The 23,659-nt window shown below is 41.5% G+C and overlaps 1 protein-coding gene across 8 annotated transcripts in view; it reads left to right on the top strand.

Annotated features, from left to right (window-relative positions):
- The window catches only part of FHOD3 (formin homology 2 domain containing 3), a 1,176,281-nt gene that overhangs the window by 739,595 nt on the left and 413,027 nt on the right, over window positions 1-23,659 (top strand). For all 8 annotated transcript variants that reach the window (XM_069219602.1, XM_069219604.1, XM_069219603.1 and 5 more), the window contains exon 7: window positions 16,943-17,054. In XM_069219602.1, coding sequence (XP_069075703.1) covers window positions 16,943-17,054 — 112 coding nt within the window. The remainder of the gene's footprint in view (window positions 1-16,942; window positions 17,055-23,659) is intronic.

Genomic DNA, 23,659 nt, shown 5'->3' with positions numbered 1-23,659 from the left:
ATTGTTCTTCTCATTCGCAAAACTATTGTGTATAGAAAATCCCTGGAAAACGAAACTTATAAATAAAAAAAGACTACATATATTTTTAGCTTAGCTGTCTCAAAGTGAAAATCATCTTGCAATAAAGGTAAAACATTTTACAGGCGAAGATAACGTGAGAAACCCTAGTAAGGGCAAAAACCTTCAGCCACACCGTTGTAAAAAAGGAAAAAGTGAAAAACAACATTTTTATAAGATGTAATACGCTTGAAATATTGTCCGACATTTCAAACAAGTAGTGGCGAATGTACAAAAAAGTTACTTTACTCTTAGAAAAACTGGGAAATTCACTGGGAAAAAAAGAAAGGTTAAAGTGGCTTTATAGTTAGGATTTATAATAATATCTTTCTTTCATTTAAGAAAAACAACCATAAAAGATTTCACTAAATCAGCCAAAGGTTGAAGGGATGTTTTAGTTAGGTGAAAATGTCAGGTAAAACATAACATTTTAAACTTTAAAATACCACTGAATTTCACTAGCTGTAGTTATCTCAAGTAGCTGTAACTCACGCTTTCACCACGTACTGCTAATTACCTCACATATTACATCATTTATGACATGTTCTCTGACTTTATTGATGACATCACTGCAACATCTGAAATGGCACCATTGAGGACAGCACTGTGCATGATGGGGGTGCGAGCTATAGTTACTTTAGAGCACAAATTATAGGTACTCGACATAACTAAAAGTGGTGGATTTCAGTGATTTTGTTAGTTTTAAACAGTATGTTTTAACTGACATTTCACCTTATTATAATGTGGCTTTAACTGTGCTGTTTCCAGTGAATTTATACATTTACATACACATACCAATATACTTATTCACTAATAAAAACAAAGGTTACAGGGACATTATAGTTAGGAAATAGAATTTAAAAAACCTTAGAAATTCACAAAAAAACAAACAAAGATTACATGGATGTTATAGTTGGTTCAGATGTTACACACACAAAACCATTGCAATTCAGCAGTTATAGTTATACTTATTTCAACAAACTATAACTTGTACCCTAAGGTACCTATAACTCACCCCCCCTCCATGCACAGTTTCCTTATCAATAATTTCACTGCAAACGTTGCAGTGATATTATCAATGATGTCATAAAAAATGTCATAAGTGATGTAATGCGTTGGATAATTAGCAGTGCATGGCCAGGGCACAAATTATAGTTACCTTAGGGCACTAGTTAGCTTTCCGTAAAATTTGGTGTCATTTTGTTTAGCAGTTTGACCTGTAGTCTTATTCAAATACTCAATGGGAAATTGCATTGGGCAAAAAGTGTTTTGGAACCCTGCCTTTTCTTGGCTCCTACTTGATGAATCACCCCAAAACTTTCAAGACAGCAGCTGAAGTGAGTGGCAAACTAGTTTTGAAAATTTCATGAAGATTTGTCAAATGGCCCCAAACTGAGCTGAAGTAAATGAAAAGACAGAACGAAAACAAATCCAGTGCTACACTGGTGATAATGCCTCTGAGTGTGAAGGTAGTCAGCAAAGTTTGATAATTGAGCGTAACAAAGTTTGATGGTTAGTGTAACAAAGAAAGCAGAAAGGTCTTGGAGGATTTCAATGCTGGTGTGAAAATGTACACCTATATCTAGAGTACAACTTTCTGTGCCAGATGCATTCTCTCTGTTTCTGTTAAGTCCTCTGGCTATCAAGCATTATTTTATTCTGTACCTCCTATTGGGTTTTTCTGGCATTAGTAGTTGATGCAGTCTGGCTTTGATTGACACATTTTGTCCGTTGTAGGCTCTAGCCCAGCAACCCTGGCTCAGCCTCGATCGGAAGTAGGAGCGATGAACTACGTTTGGGCATTTCAGAGCTACACAAATGCTGGGAAAACACCTCACATCAGCACTCTGTGAAGAAACCTTTACATTTTGATCTAGACATGACATAATGCATATTAAGCTAAAGTTAACCATGTGGAGAAAAATGCGTAGCATCAACAAGAGTGCCGCTGCCATGGGTCATGTGTTTTTTCATCCTGTACTAAAAGCACACGGTCTATCCGAAAGGCATTTTTAAGCGATTCTTGGCTGTTTTACCCTTCCTGAGGCTTCACACAATATTGTATAGTGGGAGCTGTCTGAACATATCACAGCACACATTCTTCACTATTAAACAAAACAAAATAACGAAGGGGACAAATGACAATAAGAGACATCCTTTAGGGTTTACCAAGGGTCACAGTGATGACCCATATTGTCCTTTCTGTGCCTGCTCGATCAATCCCTGACATAATCTGCTTTCAAATGAGCCTCTTCTCTGACCGTAGCCCCTAGTAACAAAGATGACGCAGTGGCCATTGCGCACTTCTTCCTGGAACCAGCAAAAATTATGCTTATGACGCGCTTTGTTTCAATTGATTTAAAATTGTTGATTTTAAAATGATATGTGAGGTAACTTTCACAACATCGATTATTATAATAAAGTGACGCCACTGAACGCACCTTCTTCAGATAATTACCATAATTTCTGGTCACCCTGCTCGTTATTTGTGTGTATGTCTGCACTTAACAGTGTTAACGTGAAATGTAGTGCAGGTTAATAGAACACAAATGTTGGATAACTACAATTGATCTGCAGCAGCCATGACTGAGATGGCCCAAGATGACAGAGAGCGCTTAGTTTGTTCAAATAAATAAATAAAAATAACTGTGTGGAAACATTTTTTTCTGAGAACCATTGCTTCATGCCCTGTTTACTAATACCGAGGCTCCCTAATTTTGATTTCAGTTCCTACCTCTTTCTTCCACCATCCTACACTGTCCCTTTATCACACTGTTGCAGATTCTTACTCCCTGTGTCACCTTTTCCCTTTCGTTTTCATCCGCCTTGTTTCTCCCTTTTCAGCTTTCTCTCATCTCTTCTGAAGCAAAGTCTGAAAATTAAAGTATGCTCAGGTCTCTAATAGTGAGAGATAGCGCCCTCCGCCTGCCACCTCCAGTACAAAATAAGCATCACTGACCACCTGCTTGAGTCGAGCGAGCCACCCAGTACTGGCACACCTGCTTAGACTAGAAGCCTGGTGCGCAAATGAGCCAGTGGGAGGGAAGGGCCCACGTGACGCAGAACAGACAGGCGCGAGGCGGATATATCTGCAAGGGAGTAGAAAACGCAACTCGCAACCCTTGCGATGGGAGACTAAAGAGCCCTTCTTTACATTCTGCAGGGGTGGCTTTCATTTTGTGTTCCGCCACTGTCTTGGACCTGCAATTTAGATGGCACGTGATTCCACACTGGGGCCATTTGTCCAAGGGTTTCCATTTTGAAGCGAGTGTTAACGCGTCCCTCTATGTTCATTTATACACATCAGGACTCGTTTTAGGCCGATGAATCTTTGGACCCAGTGGTGAGACACCGTAAGACGAGATAACTGATCAATATATCAATCAATATATCAATAATATTGTCAACATATATCACCACAATATATTTCACTTTAGACATTAGTTAAACCTTCGGCGCAACCATGACCTTTCAGTCATGAATAACCACACCTTATTGAAGTTTTGTGAATTTTATTCCCTATTGATTACAATCTAATAGCAAATGTATTAATCTCAGAACCAAGAAGCAAAAGTGCATGGTCACAATGTAGTAATAATTGCAAAGATCCCAGACATAAGATGGCAATATGAAGATAAACAAATCTAAACGCATAAAACCTCATATATGTTTAGTTCTGCATAGCACCACGTCAGTCTCGTCAGTCATGTCAGTCAAGATGAAATACCTCATCTAATCACAATTAGCATCAGCATGGTGGACTTCATGCAAAACAATTTAGAACATCAATTTTGGAAAACATCTAACTAAGGTCTCTAATCAAAAATACACAGCAGTTGGTACCTAGAAAGAAAAGGCAAATAAATGAATTTCAATAGCAACAACATAATTTTACCCTCCTCGGAATAGGTCAGCATACAGGATCAGTCTTCGTCTTCAGGACATCAGTTAGATCGCCGTCAGTCTATCTAGTCTATGGGCAGGGGACACTTCCCTCATAAGGAAGAAAGTGTAAAGGGGCAGTCTATGGGTGAGGATGGTTTGTCTAAGTCTCAAGTCACCAAATAGAGTGACAGAGTTTCTGGATGCAATCAATATTATTCCCTACCTAATGCTCTCGAGTCACTTGTGTCATGGGTTTTTATCCCTTTTTCGTAATACATTCCCCCAAAATTCTATTGGATAGTCACTACACCCCACTATCTGTAACCTATCAAATTATACATTAAGTAATGCATTTGTCATTCTACGATAATTTACATCCTTCTGATTGGTCTTCATAATTGACGTCTTTCGTAGGTGGCATATCCGGGGTTACTTCATTTTCTGGCACGTTCTTCGGGTCAAGAGTTCTCTTTTCCGTGGTTCAGTATCCTTGAAAGTGTCCATATTTTGTTGCAAAGCGTGCAACTTTATCCTAAAGCAACTAGCATGCGGATGAGAATATAACGGTCAATGATACAATAAGCGGAGAAAAAGAACAAATGCTGGGTCATGGCCTTTTGCAAGTCAGCACACTGGAGAAACAGAAAAATATGCTTTAATATGAGAGCTACTCAGCTAGTTTTCGACTCACGCTAACTTAAGGCTTATGGATTCTAATAAAATGCAATTATCGTACGTATTATTATATTCAATTAGTCACAATTCAAGCAATTATTCCTTACAGTCGACATTAGTTTATGCATGTGAAAAATTCTCCACGTTTAAAATACGTTTCAATGAATAATATTAGCGTTGTTAATATAAGCATTTCACATCTAAAAATAGGTAATGTTTAAACTACGCTCTCTCACGAGCATGAAGGGAGATTTGCATGATGAGGACTGGGGCGGGCTTGTTTCCGTGTAGTTCTTACCTTCTGGGACACACAGAGGGCGTTTAGCCATGGCGGGAGTCTCTCAGGACAGCGCAGTGTAGACACCTTTCTTTATTAATAGATGCGGTGCAGGCCCCGCGCGGTGTCCGCCAGAAGACTTGGAAACTCGCAGAGCATCAACTCCTTCGAGTGGTCGTTCACAAGTGTTTTCTTGGCCGCAGCATCAAAACGTTCTGAGAGAAGAAAGGTTTCCAAGCACACAGACTTCATAATTCAAAGGGAGCCCTGTCAGGCCTAAACGCCCTTTCCTGCCGCCTCGGAAGGTGGAATTCCTCTCTGAGGGTGACAGTTTAAAGCAGCGATGCACAGGTCAAGAGGAAGCGGGCGCATGTCTAATTACGGGCTGGAACACAAAATGAAGGCCTTCAGATCTGCAAAAACCGCAAGGGTGTAGTGGTCTAGAACTACAAAAAGACAGGACGCATTTGAACGCAGTCTACTCCACGTGTGAGAAACAAGCTGTTCTTTGCAGCACGTAATATGTTTCAGCACAATTTTGTGCAGCACTGGAGATTGGGCTATTCATTATTATGCCCCCCTCAAATTTGTATTTTATATATTTTGTTTTGTATTTGTATTTTTTTTTTAATCACATCAGGAATGTGTCCACAAGTCGCGAATGTTATTGAAAAATATCCCATTTTAATCTGCCCAGTTATCATACGGGTAACAATGTGATGTGTTCTTAACGAATAAATGTTTATGCATTTACTTATGTCATTAGCGCCTCAAAGGGAAATCTTCAGTGGTAGGATCACACATTAACTTTTTGCGGTACTCAGTAAAAACAAAAACTTACATGTGGCAGACTTCCTTCTGTAATGTCACAGACAAGCTAAACATTATGTAATGCTCTCCCAAAGCCATAAAATAAATATCTGCAGGGGTTACAGACTCTAAGCTCATGATCCTCCCTCATTTTAATTTTAACGACCCCTTCACTGAGACCTTTCCCAGGGGGCGGGTATAACCCAATGTGTGGTCCCTTTTCTTGATACACCGGGTGACTCATTCAGTATCATAGTAAGGAAGTCCAAGGAGGTAGAATGACACCTCGGGTTGTTTGTATTCTCATTTGAAAAGGAGGTGTCCTAGTAATTCAGGACTAATGGAAACTTTAGAGGGAGAGTAGGAATGATCACCTCGTGCTTTTTACTCCTTTGGTAATGGCACAGATTGGAACAAAAAGATGGTATGCTTTCTCAGGAACAGGGGCGTAGCTCCTGGCAGAGTGCCAGGGGTGTAACACCCCACTATAATTGCATTCTGTATTAAATAGTTAGGTACAAGTGCTTTCAGTCCGGTAATGTGAAGTGTGTTGATTTCATCTGTGATTTTTATATGCCCTCACTACAAAAACACACACTCACTTTACTTTGTTTTGAAGGCTTTACATTTTTTTTATTAGTTTAAAAAATATTGGCCCATATTTAAGGAAAGTTAGCGTAGCTTTTGCATCATTTATTTTGACGCTAAAGCGGCGCTAACTTATCTCTGTATTTATATTTTGATGCTAGACCCATCTAGCCTCACAATATTTAAGTTAGCGCCATTTCTAGGATGTGCCACCCCACCTTACGTCAATGAGATGCAAGGTAGGTGTTCCATTCCTAAAAATGACGCCAGCCCCCAGAGCCATATTTAGCACTGATGCAGAAATGGCACAAAACTAGAAGGTGGGCCTAATTAATGGCGCTAAGCCCGACTAGCATCATTATTCAGGAAGAAGCACTGAATCAGCACTCATGGCAATCTGGGACGATTTTAAAAGCACAGTCGACCGAAATGGAGTTGCTCCACTACTTCTCATGGACCTCTCAGCTGCCTTTGATACGGTTGACCATGACACCCTAACTCAAAGACTCCACGAAGCCGGCATACAAGGGATTGCTCTCGACTGGATTACTTCCTATCTTCAAAAAAGAGTGAATATCATCCACTCGCCCCCCTTCTCGTCCGAACCCTACCTCACAAAAGCAGGGGTCCCCCAAGGGTCAATCATCTCACCTTTGCTTTTCAACATCTACATGATATCTTTACCAGAACTGATCAATGATTTCCATCTCACATGCTACAACTATGCAGATGACACACAAATACTACTTAAATTCGAAGGCCCAAAAAACATTGAAAACTCACAAATCTTCAGTTGCCTCAGAGCCGTTGATCAGTGGATGACCTGGAGCCATCTCAAACTAAATACCTCCAAAACAGAAATACTCATATGTGGTGACTGGAAAAATGATGACCCCCTGTGCGTCTGGCCTGACGATCTCGGATCACCTCCTCAATTATCCAAGGAAGTTAAAAACCTAGGAATCACCATGGATTCCAAGTTAACTATGAATACCCAAGTAGACAAATTAGCACGCACAAGCTTCATCACCTTAAAGACTTTACGACGCATCTTCCCCCACCTCGGATTTCCACACAAGGTGCAAGCTACTATCTCACTTGTACTATCCAAACTGGATTATGCCAATAGCCTCTACCATGGATCATCTCTATCTGTTATGAAAAAACTACAACGTATCCAGAATTCCCCAGCCAGGCTACTACTACATATAAAGCCACAAGCCCACATCTCCCCTGCCTTGAGAGCACTACACTGGTTACCCGTTGCCAGAAGATGCACTTTCAAGCTGCTTTGTATCACCCACAAAGCTATACGTGGAACAGGACCGCTTTTTATCAGAAAGAAATTTACCAAATACATCCAACAAAGAACCCTCCGCTCAAGATTGGCACCCCGCCTTAGAACACCACCATACAAGAAAAAGACTATAGGTGGTACATCCTTCTCCGTCCAAGCAGCCAAACTATGTAATTCATTACCCCCAACTATAAGAGCCACAGATAACTTTCTTGTCTTCAGAAAACTACTCAAGAGTTGGCTCTTTCCTTCATAACCACCTTTTTCAAACAACTATGAACTGCATATGCCTATGTGGATAAATATTTTTTTCAGATTATATGTATATTTCTATTTATTTATAGTTTCTTTGGAAAATATGTATTGCTACTATGTCATAACAATAAAATACACACACACTCTTTAAACCTGTCTGACTAAGTATTTTTTACCCATGATTCTAATTATGTATTGTATGTGCATATGTGTGTGTATTCATGTGTGTGTGTGTGTGTGTATATATATATATTTATATATATATATGTATGTGTGTATGTTGTTTCTGTGCTTGGCATGTTCGTGGATCATTGTATGGCTCCTGGGTGGGTTGTTATACTAGATATCTATGAATTCCTGCTCTCATCTTATCACACGTATCTACTCATCACTCTTATGTCGTGTCTCTATCAAACTATGCTCCATTCTCACTCTGACTCATCCCAAATCCCTTCTACCACTTTCATCTCCTAAATATCTCTGCCTAAGCTCTTCCCTCCGCTTCCACATCTAACTCACCAAACCTCACTCTACCTCTGTGACCTCCCACACAACCCTACTAAATTCTCCTGCATTCATCTCACCCTGCTACTATGCTCTCCCTAACCCTTCCACATACTCTTTCCCCTCCGCCCCCCTTTATTCATCCCAAGCCTTTGGGCAGAGTAAATGAAGGATATACTCCCAATTAACACTTCTGGACTCCTTTCCTCCTCCACCCCTCCATTACTCCAGTCAATCTAACTAACAAACTCTAATACCCGTGGCTCAAATTAACTCATAATAATAATAAAACTGTACTCATTATTTAACGATACTAATCCATCACTAATTCTTGTTGGGTTCCGGAGTAGCGTGCTACTCATCGAAAAGCGCTTCGACGCCTCGTCAGGGGTAGTAAGCGCTATATAAATACGATTACAATACAATACAATTATTTATTGTCTGGTCAGACCAGGCATAAAAGCGCAGGTAGGCCCATTTCCATAGGAAAACACCATGGATAGGGCACACGAATGCCCATCTCAAACCCAAGCATCACCACCACCCACACCAAAGGGACACTACCGGCGGAGGGTGCCAATCTCAGGTAAGATGCAGGTAAGTGTACGAGCGTAAGTGTGGTGTGCCACTGGGGGCCCCTAACATGGGGCCCCCTGCCTGGCACTGGGTATGTTGGTCTTGCCCTGGGGACACTGGCCCCTTGTGGTTGGCATTGGGGTAGTGGAAATAACTCCTGTCTATACTTAGACAGGAGTTATGTTTTGGCTGCTTGTGGGTCAAAAAATTACGCTAGGCTGACTAGCGGCAGATATTTTGCCGCTAATCAGCCTGCCCTCATTTTTTACCTACTAGCGCCATCCCCCCTAAAAGCCAACAGAGTTTTTTTATTGAGACGCTAGCCTTTCTATAGCGCCATCGTGCATCATTTTTTAAATATGGCACACGGATAGTGTTAGGGAATGGTGTTAGCATATCTTAAATTAAATGCCGCACAAAAGTGCTAGCTCAGTTGTGCTTTATCTTTCATAAATATGGGCCTTTGTGTTTTAAGTACCCCTGAGAATCTGCATTCCTCTTTCCACTGTCCCATAAGCCCCCCTCATATCCTGCTTATCATATAATGTGTTTTAACAATATGCCACAGCCTGTAGCTCAACCTCGCTCCTCCCTTTCCCCTCCAACCATACTGACCAAGCTACGCCCCGGCTCGGTAACAGAACCTTAATAGCCAAGCTGTTAAGAAGGATTATCTCACAAATTTTAATAACGTTGTAACTCTGAAGATATTCATGTAAGTTATTGGGACATTTTATGAGTGGTGTTTGCTGCAGACAATGTATCGTTAAACAAAACTTCCCCTTTAACTATCATGAAAATTTGACCCAATGGAAGTGATTCAACCAACTCTGTCACCGGGCATCCTCCTACAGGCTTTACAGTACCAACATTATTCTAAAAATATAATTTCATATTCTTAATACCAGCCCTGGAATTTTGGTACAAGGAATACATTACATTATCATGCGTGTGGAGGAGATTGAAGGTCGGAGCGCTATCATTGAAAGAGAAGTGGCGGGGATGGGACAATCGCAACACTATGATTATGACTCCTCAGTGTATATTTTGTGGTTGGTGATGGCTTTCAAGTTATGTGACTGCCTATGGAGCATTTTTTCATATCATTTTTAGTTAAGCCTCTTACTTTGTGTACTGTTTCTGTGGTTTCAAGCTCTACCCTTAGCCCCTCTCATACCACCTGCTAGCCGGAGCCAATTTTTCTATGCGTGTCGGAATTCAGAAGGTTTTTATTTGCCTGTGGATACCGGGTGGATGATTCACAATGCATTGCAAATGTCAAAGCAGCAGGTGTGGAAGTGAATTCTGCCATCTTCTTCCTGCTTATCACAGGCGTTTTTCCAGTAGGTTCGACACAGCTGTCAACGATTAGCTGTGGTTTAGAAATGGCAACATCTTTGCAGGATCTTTCCATATTCTAACCCTTTTCATACTTTGCACTAAGGGCCAGATTTTTCAAAGGTTTTGCATCACTCTTATGCCACACAAGGGAGCACAAGGGCAACATAAAACTGAATGAGATTTATCACGCCAAGTGTGCCCCTGCGTGGCTTGATACTTCTAAAATAACGCAAATCGCTGGCTTGCGTTACACCACAGCAGGGAGGTGTTACATGAGTAGAGCCAGGGTGTTCTCACGCATCTAGCCATTGATTCTGACATTTCCAGATTTATCAACAATGATAGACCTATTAATGCGTCAGTATTGTACACCTCCCCACCAGAGGCACAACAAGGAGTAATATCTTTATTTCTCCTTGATGTTTTTCATTTCCTTGCTTTCCCTTTGCAGTATGAGGAAAATGCCTCTAAGGATTGTTGTTCTGCAGAAAGATGTTCCTTCCTGCTCAAAGTAATCCTGCCTACAACATGATGCAAGGGTGCCTGTGTTGGTGCTAGACAGCCAAAAGTGCACCAGCACTAGGAAATGACAGAAGTACGCAACCTAATGGTAAACGCAGCGCATTCCTGTCCTTTCCCTCTTCACGCAGCTCAGCTCAGCAAGGTGGCTTGCTGCGTTGCATAGCACCAACATTCTGGCATATGGAAATCAAATACTTATGAACTTTGTTTTGTACTGAATGCTTTTTCAGAATGTGTCTTTGTAGTTAGGAGAGGGTTGATTGTTTTTCTTCATGGAGACCAACAATTTCCATTAGGGTTTTGATGAGACTATAATTTTAATGCTGGTCTGATGGTGTTATCAGTTTTTGGTTATATTGTAATGTGTGACTTTCATGTTACCCGTGTCCCAGAGTGTTCCTAGAGAAAGACAGTGTGCCACTAACTGTCCCTGATGTAAACACCGAGAATACAGATTAAAAACTCTTTCTTTAAAACAAAATATTTGCCAACGTGTAGGCGTAGAACTTAAGACACAAAAATCCAGATTTGATAGACACACAAATCCTGTGTAACAGCTCAAAAAGGTATGAAATCACGTGTCTTCGATAAAAAGCAGTTTGTTAGCAAAAAGCTCTTGTGCACTTGTTACTGGCAGGGGTCTATTGCCCCATGCATGCACCCATGTGGTGTTATCAGTTTTACATTGGCATTTTAACTTAAAAAGGTGATTTTGAATTAAGGGTCAGATTCGTCAAAGTGCTTTATCCATTCTGTGTCTTGGGGAAAGGTGCTGATACAATCAGGGCCCCTGTTCTCATATTTTCTTAAATATATTTTCTAGATATGTTAGATGCAAATTTAAAATGAATTCACTCCCTGTTTGTGAGCCTCTGGTAATAATACATCCTCTCAGAGAGCTAGCCTTTTCAGCCTTGATTACCTCTTTCCAAGAAATAAACTTTGTGAGCTGCAGGATGAGCCTCTCATGTGGAGATTTTCTAGTTTTAAATGAAATGTGAATAAAATGGTGGAGGCTGGAGCATAAGAGGATTCAAAAAGTTTATCTTTAACGATTAAAGTAAAAGTCATCATGATTAGAAAGACATTCAATTTGTGAAAACGATTATCTGTATTCATGTCATAAATCCTTTCCCCAGTTTATGTTAATAGTTTCCTAATGATTCTCAACAGGGTCTTTCATTTTCTGGTTTAGTATGGGAAGCAGGCCAAACAAGAAATACCTTTTCAGATAGTCAAGATTGCTGTGCTACTTCAGTTCTCTTTGTCTATAATACGACCTACTATTGCTTCAAGTGCCAACTCACTTATATGTCTCTTCAATTGTCGTGGGGTCACAGGTCACTCCCGCAGCCTCGACCACTGATCATCCTTGTGTAAAGTAGCAAGTTTCGCTGCAGAGCATTTCTTCTTCTTCTTCTTCTTCTTATTCTTCTTCTTCTAGTGTTTGATTGTGATTGATTTTAGGCAGCCCATGCCACAGGTAGGCAGTAGAAGTAGTGCCCAACCCTGGGTGTCTGTGACCTCTCCTACACGTAGCACAATGTTAGAATGTATTCTTTTCAAACAATATTCTGACTAAAAAAGAATGTTACTAGGTTTGAGGAGAGCAGCCTTGTAACCTGATGCTATCATTGAGAAGAAGAGGACATAGTGATTGATGGAGTAACATTTCGAAATGAAATTAGTGCATGAATTTTGTCCTCTCTGTCTGCTTGTGCTCCAGTATGACATGGTAAAGAACTTCACAAAGTACAATATGCTGTAAAATGGTCCCTAAAGTCCCCATTTCAAATTGGTCGAAGCAAGACCTTGGAGGGATACTGGTCCGACCAGTTGTGAATTCTGAGTAACGCGGTGTTCAAATACTTGGCATTAATGGGTACTGAGACACCAGGTCCATTCTTGCCGGATGTTGAAATTCAGCTTGTAAAACCAGGAAGGCTCCGGGATTGAGGGAGGGGGCAGTGGCTTAGCTCACCCACCTACTCAACCATTCCCACAGCACTCTGCCAGCATGCAGTCTTCCCCTAATTATGCCACAGTATGCCCTGCCTGGCCAAATCATCTCAGCACCTCGTCCATCAACAGCAACTAGCTTTTCTGAGTCTGTACTTACAGGTCAAACAGCTTATCCCCATTCTGGGAACTTCAATGCAAAATGCCTACAGTTGGAGGTAAATATTCCCACCGACCTTGCTAATTACGGCCCGAAAATCCCCCCTCCCGCCCCCCCTAACATCAAGGTAGCTTGTAATTAAGCCCCTGCTATTTAAGAACACACGAATCCACTGTTGTAGCACCAAATGCAAAAAGTTAACCAGAGACAAAGCTGAGTTTTAAGCCTGGTGTGATCAGATTTGGTGTACCCTAGCATTAATATATTCACCGATTTCCTTGAAGTTGTATACTTCTCACATTGTGTATTCAGATAGAAAGTGTACAGTTTTCATTCCTGTTACTTATTTTTTGCTATCAATTATAGTTTATATTTTTAGACTACTTAACGCCAAACGTCATTCCCACATTTTCAGGAATAATAGAGTAAATCAGCCATAAAACTAGTATCCCCGATATCGCTTAACATGCTAGGCAATGCCTTGCTCCGTTTAATTTCAGCCAAACTGATTTGACGTGGAAGGATAAGCAAACAATTCTCACCCTCTCCTCCAGTAAGAGAACTAACAAATGTTTGGAATGAAACTTAAACGTCAACATCCACTTTATAAATAAATAGCCAACACATACATGCGTACACATGCACTTGAGCAAAGAAACGCACTCAAATATACATATTTTTCCCCCCAAGGGGCACCAAGGACCGCTTTAGAGGTTGAAAGAGAGGGCACTCTGTCTCAAAGGTGACAGACTTCCCTCTCCGGAAGTTTTGCAATTTGTCCCTTTTTAGAGTAGGTGAACAAATGGCAAGTTTTCATTGTCTGACAGCGGCAGTGAAAACTGCAACATGCCACCCCTTACATGGGAAGAAACTCCCATGGTGAGGCTTCATTGCTTTTTTCTATTTTAAAAAACAAAATCCTGATTTGGGATTTTATTTTTTGAAAAAAACAAACAATGAAAGTTTGCTCTACGGCTCTGTCATGTTGACGGATACATCTCTCAAACTTTAAATGCTTTCACAGGAACTGACTTGACGGCAGTTCCTGCTAGTGCCAGAGATATGAGCTAGGGTGTGGCCATTTCTAAAGTTGGCGGGCGGAGTGCCCTCGGCATAGCAGTAGTAAAGTACTCCACCATGCCGATGGTACATACTCCCTCCACCAAACTCTAAATGAGGCCCAAAATCTGATTGTTCCACACTGTATTTTTGATTGTAGAATGTGGGCACACTAATGAGGTACAGCACCATGGGGAGGAAGTCTGAAAAAGTAAGTGGCCCTTCCCTTATGAGTACAGTGAATCCCATGATACTCTTTAGCACAATATACTCCAAAAAAAAGTTAATGGGTATAACATTTTAATGATAATAATAAAAAATGCCTATATCTTTAGGTGCTTTTGCAATTTGACAACAGGTACTGAGCAAACATTCAGAGAACAGCTTAGGGATTTATGGTTACTCTGATTTCAGAGAGGAAGGACTCTAAACGGAATTTTCTTTGATAAAGCATCCCATAGACAAATTCTCCAATTGAAAACCCTGTTACACAGCATACACAAGCATACACTTAGGTTTCCAACAAAGGAGCATAGTTTAACAGATGTAGCTCTATCTCAAAACAAAACATCTTATTAAATCTAATGAAATCATTTCCATTCCAGCTTCTGTGTTAATCTGTGGAATGGGGTTCATCAGAGCCAGAAAAGCTAAGGGCCTTATTTAAAGTTTGGTGGATGGGATACTTCACCACAAATGTAGTGTTTATATTGTCAAGCTTATTGCAAATACATTATAGCCTATTGCTCTTGTAATATGGCAGACAGAATATCCATCACGTTTTGATGGAGTATCTCATCTGTCAAACTCTAAATAGGGGCATAGGTTTCTTGAATGTACAGGGGCATATTTATACTCCGTTTGCGCCGGAATTGTGTCGTTTTTTTTTACGCAATTTCGACGCAAAACTGACTCCATATTTATACATTGGCGTTAGACGCGTCTAGCGCCAAAGTCCATGGAGTTGGCGTCATTTTTTAGCGTGGACACCTACTTTGCGTTAATGAGATGCAAGGTAGGCGTTCACGTCTAAAAAATCGACTCCGAGGCATGTGCGTCGGATTTATACTCCCGGGCAAAATTCACGCCCGGGAGTGGGCGGGTCAAAAAAAATGACGTACGGCCGCTTTTGCGCCGTTTTTTAGCGCCTGCAAAAGGCAGGCGTTAAGGGACCTGTGGGCTCTGAAGGAGCCCAGAGGTGCCCTCCCATGCCCCCAGGGACACCCCCTGTCACCCTTGCCCACCCCAGGAGGACACCCAAGGCTGGAGGGACCCATCCCAGGGACATCAAGGTAAGTTCAGGTAAGTGTTTTTTTCCATTTTTTTTTGTGGCATAGGGGGGCCTGATTTGTGCCCCCCTACATGCCACTATGCCCAATGACCATGCCCAGGGGACATAAGTCCCCTGGGCATGGCCATTGGGCAAGGGGGCATGACTCCTGTCTTTGCTAAGACAGGAGTAATTTCTATGGAGGTTGGGAGTCGAAAAAAATGGCGCAAATCGGGTTGAGGCGAAAAAATTGCCTCAACCTGACTTGCCCCATTTCTTGACGCCCAAGCCCCATATCCCCCTACGCCGGCGCTGCCTGGTGTACGTCGTTTTTTTACACGCACACCAGGCAGCGCCGGCGGCTAACGCCGGCTAACGTCATTGATTAAATACGGCGCCCGCATGGCGCTTCAGAATGGCGTTAGCCGGCGCTAATTTTTTTGACGAAAAACTGCGTTAGCGCAGTTTTGCGTCAAAAAGTATAAATATGGCCCACAATGTATAAAATACTATGAGCTATATACAACTGATCTCTTTTGGTAAGGTGAAACTGTAGTTATCTGTAGTCGTATCATGGGGCTATTATCTATGTGTTCTTCTATTTAAATAGCAGCAATATTTATTTCAATCTTTCCAAGCACGCTAGGATCTGCAGTGAGATAATAAGTTACGTGGTGCCAAAGATATAAACCTGGCTTCCTCGATAAGTGCACATCCATGCCTTTCTTAGGGGTTGCAAGTACCTACCCTTCATGCAGAAAGAGCTTAAATTTAATGGTGGCATCAATATTGTTTGCAAATAGACATGGCATTCCGAGGGTGCTGTTGGGCTATGGTATTGGCCTTGGCTCCCTTAAGGGGGCCAAGACCAATTCAGTAGCACTGTTCCCACCAGGCTGGCCGGTTGGAACGTTGTAATACGATGTTCCTGCCGGTCAGCCTAGTGGGAACTTCGAAATACGTCTGGGGTGGGCTGGGATGGGGTGAGTCTGGGGTGAGGGTTGACTGTGGTCTCATCCATGTGAGTTTGGTTGTCAGCTCATCAGACTGCCAAACTCATTCTCAGGCCCTAAGACTGCATGAAATGCACATTATCTGTAATTCAGTTTCTTAATAATTTTCTCCATCACTTTCCACTGTAACAATGGTATGTTCAAATCAGAGGAGAAAAGCAGGTCTGATCAAATTTGGTGAAATATCCAGTTTAAAAGTCCCTGCAATATTTGTCATTATGAAGGTGACTCTGGGTCTGTGTTAGAGTTTGGAGGATATGGGACATCTGTAAAAAAGCAGCAGATGTCCTGTCTACCTATTAAGAGTGTACTGACATCACAATGCCCTCATTATGTCTCTGAAGAACTCAGTTCATTCATGACAGGTCCCATGAGAACCAATTACCTTAGTGTTGCCTATTCTGGGAGTCAGGAGTTGGGCAGTGTTCTGCTGCAATTTAGTAGCTGAAATAGAAGAAGAGTTTTGTAAAATTACGAACACCTGACGTTGGCTTTATTCATTGCCTTATGGTAAGCAGTGACTTCTATAACGATTCACAACATAATTACCTGACCCATGATTGACGCACTGTGATGCTTTCTCACTGCAGTGCACAGAACTGCAGTTAGACTCATACAACTATGAAGAGCTACTTGCTATAAATATGAAGGCACTGTAGGCTCCTAAAATGTGTGATTCTTTCTCACCTCGCAGTTCCGCCTGGTGGTGAAGACAGCACTCAAGCTTTTGTTGGTGTTTGTGGAGTACACAGAGTCCAACGCGCCACTTTTAATTCAGGCTGTCAATGCTGTGGACAAGAAAAGAGGTGAGTGCCCATGGATTTGTGTTCGCTAAAAGCCACATGGCACAAATAACGATTTTGAAATTGTACACATGTATTACTAATGTATGTTCGGGGCGTGGCTCAAGAATTGTTTTAAAATATTTTCTAATGATATATGGAACATCAGGGGCTTGTTGCAACGGTGACAAAAGGATAAGAAGATTGGCAGTGCAGCAGTCAAAGATCGCAGTAGGAGTCCGTTCTAGAGTGGGACCACGCGAGGAGCCCTTCACACTGAAACAAAGGAAGGCAACTCTCAGGAAGGTTAGGTGCACAAATTACAATTAAGCATTCAGATAAAAGTAACATGCAGAATGTATTGGGCTTGCAGATAACACTATTAAGACTAATAGGGAAGTGGAGTTGAGCACTAGAAGCCTCAAACCATAAGACTGAAGCTCTCTCTGTTCCTCACCCACAGTTGCTGTCTCCATAGTATTCACATGTAGGGCATTCATGGAAGGGAAGTCTCTGAGACCTGATCATTTCAGCAATAAGATAAAAGGTTACACAAAGACAGTACTCACAGACTAGGAGAATCACTGCGTAGACTGGCAGCTGTATCCATGAATCCTGAAGTTCATACAGGAATTAAATACCCGGATATTTCATTTGGGAAAACTAGTACGTCCTCTATATATCACCCTTCTATAAAAGAAAACAAATCGTTTTCTTTGTTAGACCCTCTCTCACTTCAGAGAAAAGTAAAAAATACCTTCAACAACCAAGGTATCCCTATAATCGTGGTTTTTATGTATGATTAAACATGTATGTGGGGCTAAGGCTATATTGCCACACAACAGAGTGATATCTAGTAAACATACTAGTTTTCTCAAATGAAATGGCCGGGTATGGGATACCTTTTGGAATGTGATGGTTTACATGGGAAGAGTGTATCTTTCTTTCCTTACACTTAAAGTGTCTCTTCCTGCATGAAGAAGGGTGCTGTGATACCTTCTTCTGCTTAACGAAAAGGGGAAGTCAGGATGCAAGGAAAAGTATCACAACATGAAAATAAGGAAGCAGGAAAAGTATGCTTGCACAAAGGGAACCTGTGATCCAGCCATTGAAAGTAGTGGAAGCTCAGGCAATACATGTGCACAGAATAAAGTGCTAGATCAAAAAATAAGGAAACACTGTTCAGTGTTGCTAGTCCTGGAAAAAGGTGCACCGCTAGCTCAAGACTCAATAATACACTGCCGATCAGTGCAGGTTCAGGAAACAAGGAATTGCCATGGCTCAAGAGTCAGGAAATCTCAGGAAACAGGTTGTGAGCCAGACAAGAACACTGCATCAATGACCAGTGCTAGAAGAAAGCAAACAGGGCCGTAAAAGAGCGAATTAATATTTATATGCCTAAGGTGTGATCAAGCTAACACCCGACAGCCAAAATTGTTCTTATTCTTCCAAACATCTTTGACCTGCAAGTGTGGAGACAAAGAAGTCAGCCTGAGATTCCAGAAAATGTAGTTTTTGGTAGGCAAAATGTACAAATTGCTTTAAATCTACCATGGGTCTGTGTTGAGTGAATTTGCACTGTGCAGATTTCTGGTGGATGGACTTGTAGTCCTAGATGGAGGCATAATACAACAGACCAAATACATTTGTACAACCTAAAGCACATTTGGACCCACAACAAATGATGGAGAGTGGCATATTTTCAAAACATAGGGTTATTAACAGATCAGCAAATTAAAAACTCAGAACATTCAAATGAGTTGTAAATCAGTAATCACTTCATGAATGCTTGTTAGTCAAAATTATTAAAATAAATTCCAATCACAAATACAAAGTCAAACTGTTTAAAATGTCATAAACTAAATGAATGTGGGTACAGTGTCCCATAAAGGGAAATTCCCTAATTTGTTAAGCTAGAGGAGTCAGGTGAGTTGAAGAGAAGTCAGGCAGAAGATGCCAGTAGGTAAAGCCATTAAAGGCTGAATCAAAATTAAGATTCAGTCAAGTAAAGGAGAAGGGGATCTGCCCAGGTGTCTAACTCTTTTGGGTAAGGGCAAAGAAAGTGTCTCCTCTGAGGACAGTGGATTGGGCATCTGAACTAACTAAGCAATGCATAGTAAAATCTTGTCTTACGAGTGTTTAAACTCCCTATGATTCAGGATTGAACATGCTTCAATAATAAAGGTTTCAATCTTCTTCCCAGCTACTACACAATGGAGTCTCTAATTCACGACTTATAGCTGGATATCTGAAGGAAGATGATACAATTCAGTCAGGATGTTCCTACTTGCATGTGTGGGGCTCATTATTTCACTCTCCATGTGAACATACACAGATAGACATACACATGATAAGTAAACAAGAAAATACATTTTAATTAACTTTGGCTGGTGCAGCTTGGCTTCTGCAATGAGAAAGAGGAAAAATACAGGAGGCAAGCCAACTTAACATGAACCATTCTAAATTAAGGCCTACACTACCTATGGTCAACGTAATGTGAATATCAATCCACGTATAAGTATGAATGCTGCAAATTAATGCAAATATGTGTGTAAATGCATTTAGAAATAAAATCTCCATCATCTATAATGCAAGTAAAGTCCTGAATGTTTTCCGAGAATCTGATAATCAGTAGCCTGATATGCCCCAATGTTAAGGCTCCTGAGAAATCAAGTGTTTATCAGGAAGAACATCATCCTAGCCCAAATGCTAATTTGATCGTAGTCAGTATAGAGGTATAGCACAATGTCAAGTGGCTCAGTTTGATATTGTAAGCATCCCGGGGTGTGCCTGTGATGGGCCTGAGAGCACCTCAAGTGAATTGTGACAGTGGGGGTCCAGGTAGGAGTTGGAAGAACACTATGCAATAAGATGAGTGATTTTCCCTATCTCACCTGTCATATTGATAATAATAGAGACTCTGTACATGTAGCATTAAAAATCCACTGATTTATTCAGTCTCGGTATTAACAATTACCACATTTTTTAAATATTGAGATTGGCTCAGCCAATCAGAAACAGGGCTGGCTTTAGTGTTGGTGGTGCCTGGTGCGCCAGTCATTTTTGCCCTCCCGCCCATGACCTCCTCAGATTCCCTTCCAACCACCGGGCAAAAGTCCCTCATATCTCTCTATTGCCCCTCTCTCATGTATATCTCGTTTGTTTTAGAGCACTGGTAAAGGTTGGCTTTACAAATAACAAAGTATATGTATGTCAACGAACCCTTCTTAGTGACATTAGGAATAGATAATGAAAGACTTGGGAAAAAACATAATGTCCTAACCCAATTCAAGCAGTTTGCCTGAAGCTCTTTGATGACAATTCGGAACACTCACAGTTCTATATTAGATGTGTATTTTATGAATTGCGGTATCAAAAGAATCTGTGACAAAAGCAGTTATCCATTCAGTTATCAACAGAAAATACAGATCTGTGACCAGCACGATATACGCTCTCTGCAGCAGGCATTTTAACCCTCTTTGCTACTTTATGGCACATCAAAACTGTCACTAGACAAAACCCCCTCTAGCGGGAATATTAATCTCAAAAGATATCATGAAATGTTTATTGCTACCTAAAAACTGGAGGCACAAGGAACTCCTGAGGTCAGCCCCCCTTCCCCAGGTCGGCGCCCAGTGCGGCCGCACTAGTCGCGCAGCCCTAAAGCCAGCCCTGACCAGAAGTCTTAAACGTCACATGTGAACATCTTCCAATGCTTTCATTATAAGCCTTCTGTGGCATATTGACCAGAACCTCAGAGCAGGGCTATTAACTTATGGTCAAAAACAGAAAGAGAGCAGGCAAAGAACTTAGTGGGATGACAAAAACCAATGCTAAGAATAGAGACACGGGTGAGTCGCTAGGGGAGAAGTGGAAAAGGAGCCAACAACCATAAGAAAGAAACGTTCAAGAGGAACGTTAGGAAATGGAGAGAAAAAAGGAATGGGAAGAGAATGCTGGCATGAGAAGAAGATAAAAAATAGACATTCAGAGCCTCATTTACAAGTCTTTTGTGTCACCCGCTGTGTCATTTTTTTTTACGTAGCAGTGGTGCTAGAAGTACACTACACTGCACCATATTTACAAACTGACACATTGGGTCCAATGCGTCAATTTGTAAAGCCCTGCTTCACATTTTTCTGTGACAAATGAAATGTATGGAGGGTAGGCAGTCCCACAGAAAAAGCCATGTAGAACTGACGCAGTGAAATTTACACTTTTTCACTGCGTCATTCTACAACTTCACTGCAGCAAAATGTTACTGCCTGCTCGGAGCAGGCTTAAAATTGATGCAAGGCTTTTTCCTACGAAACTCTCCTTGCATTGCTGGAATTGCGTCAGTGTAACGATGCAACTCCAGCAATGTGAGCTAGTGACAGGGAGAAGGAAGTGGGGTACATAAAGGGGTAAAGTAAAAAGAGAGAGAGAGAGTGAAGGGAGAAACAGAGGTTAGTTAGAGAGTTGTTAAGGCAGAGAGAGAGGCAGTAGACAGACTGAGATATGTGAGAAACTGAGAGAAATGTAGAGAGCCACACGTGTAAAGAGAGTTGTGAGGTAAGAGAGGGACAAAATGAGCAGCAGTATAAAAGAGATGGGTTGTTAAGGAGAATAGTGAGGCAAAGAGGAAGGTAGAGAGAGGGCTGAAGGGTGTGGAAAGATAAATGAGGCGTAGAGCAAAAAGAGATGAGATAGCGAGGTGAGGTTGAGAAAGAGGGATGAGTGAGATAAGGATATAAGGATATGGAGCACGATAGGTGGTGAGGTAGAAAGACAGGTGTGAGGTAGTTGGATTTCAAGCAGTTGTGTACAGATGGCAGAGCTGAGAGCATAACAACCTGACTAAATACTTGTCGGAAAAGTCAAACGAGAGGTTTTGGATAGTTCCAGCAACACTGATTGTTGTTCCTGCTGTCATGGAACAACCGCTACCGTACCCCTACGTTTAGCTGGTTCTCACTGCACAGATCCTTGCACTGTGATTCTGTATGCTAAATCAGGACTCCTGACCATGTCACCCTGTTTTGCTATGCTAAAATGGTATTGCTAAGTGCATATATTTCCCACATAGCTGCACGGCCATAATAACTGAGGGTGAACGGTGTTTTAATAAGGCGTAACTGAGGGAGAACAGAATTAAATATAATTGTTCTGCTATATATGGTAAGGTAAGATATATAAATCCACAGTTCTTGTCAAGATCAAAATTGCATATCACTGTACCCACTATTCCTTGTGATGGTAGACAACCACCTGTGATCTGTTGGCAGAATAAAGGTTTCTGGCAGGATAACAGCCGGATAACATCTGGAGACCTCCTTCAGGATTAGTGAGACCTTTTCAGGGGGAGATCTAGTGTGGTACGCATGTTGCGTTGAATTATGTCTGCTTTGGAATGGGTTACCAGTGCAGTGAGTGAAGAGCTGCCAAGCACGATCCTATGGCATAAGATGTAATAGGAGCTAGGCAGCATAATTTTGTTGGAACTGTAGTTTTTGCACTGCACAAATGATGATAACATGTATGTGCTTTCCGGTATGCAGCAATGGAGCGATGTACCATGGTAGTTAGGGCGGGGGTGTACTGCTTTGTTGCCAGGCTCCAGGAGGGACAATCCTATTTTGCTTGAGACTGCAGAAGGCAAGAGGCTAGAAGGAGGGGCATGTTGTAAGCCAACAGTCAGAATGAATGGGGAGGGTGACCACAAGGCGAGTGTACTGGATGGATGAATGATTGGAAGGGGGGTGTCACTGATAGGATAGTGAAGGTATTCTTGAGATGTGTCAACTAGCTGTCAGGTTAGACTACAGTGAAATGTTACTTGAACAGTAGGGAGTCTCAAGCTGTTTTCTAGGATGGGGAGAAATAGTACTTGACAGATCTTGCAGAGGATGAACGCCCATATTCCCCCAATCCCTGGATCATAGCAGAAACACTGTGGTCCCTGGCTTTGAATCTGGTTGTGCTAGTGACACGCATTGTACAAATGCTTAAGGACATTTTGATCTTGGGCCAGGTACAGCGGGGAGCCAATGCTGACTGCCATGTAAATGACACAGCAGCACTTTTTTGTTATGTCTGAGGAGAAAGTGAGCCAGTGAATTCTATGATCGTTGAATTTATCTTGTTTAATTTCTGAAGATCCTCAAGGAGGTGGGCTGCTGCATGATGGATGCTTTTAAGTGATGTATGCAGAGTTTTGAGGATATCACCAAGAATCGTATTGTCACCCATGGGGGTGGAAATAGAACTCACCCCTTGACAGATGTTCAGAAGTTTTCCTTTCATAGAAATGGCTGCTTTCTGCAGAGTGGGGTTAGTTGATGACAGGTAGTCCTGTTCTGTGTTTGTGATCTCCTTGCTGAAGCAGACATTGACATTGGTGTAGAACCCTATCAAAGAGCTGTGGTTTAAAGCCATATAGAGTAATTTATTCAAGGCTTTACTTGCCATCACGTGCTTGCTTGTTCACACTGTCAATGCGACAACCTTAGTCTTGGTTTGATTTAGCTTGAGCTAGGCCGTGTATGGTTAAACTTAAATAATTGTGAAACAGTTCTTTAGGTGGATAATATCAAGGCTAGATGAGAGCCTCAGACACAATTTTGTACACCATGTGGACTGGTAAATTC

Source organism: Pleurodeles waltl, chromosome 2_2 (assembly GCF_031143425.1).
Source record: "Pleurodeles waltl isolate 20211129_DDA chromosome 2_2, aPleWal1.hap1.20221129, whole genome shotgun sequence".
NCBI classification, from domain to species: domain Eukaryota; kingdom Metazoa; phylum Chordata; class Amphibia; order Caudata; family Salamandridae; genus Pleurodeles; species Pleurodeles waltl.
Note: the sequence above shows the minus strand (reverse complement) of the source record. Positions and strands in the feature narration are given on the sequence as shown.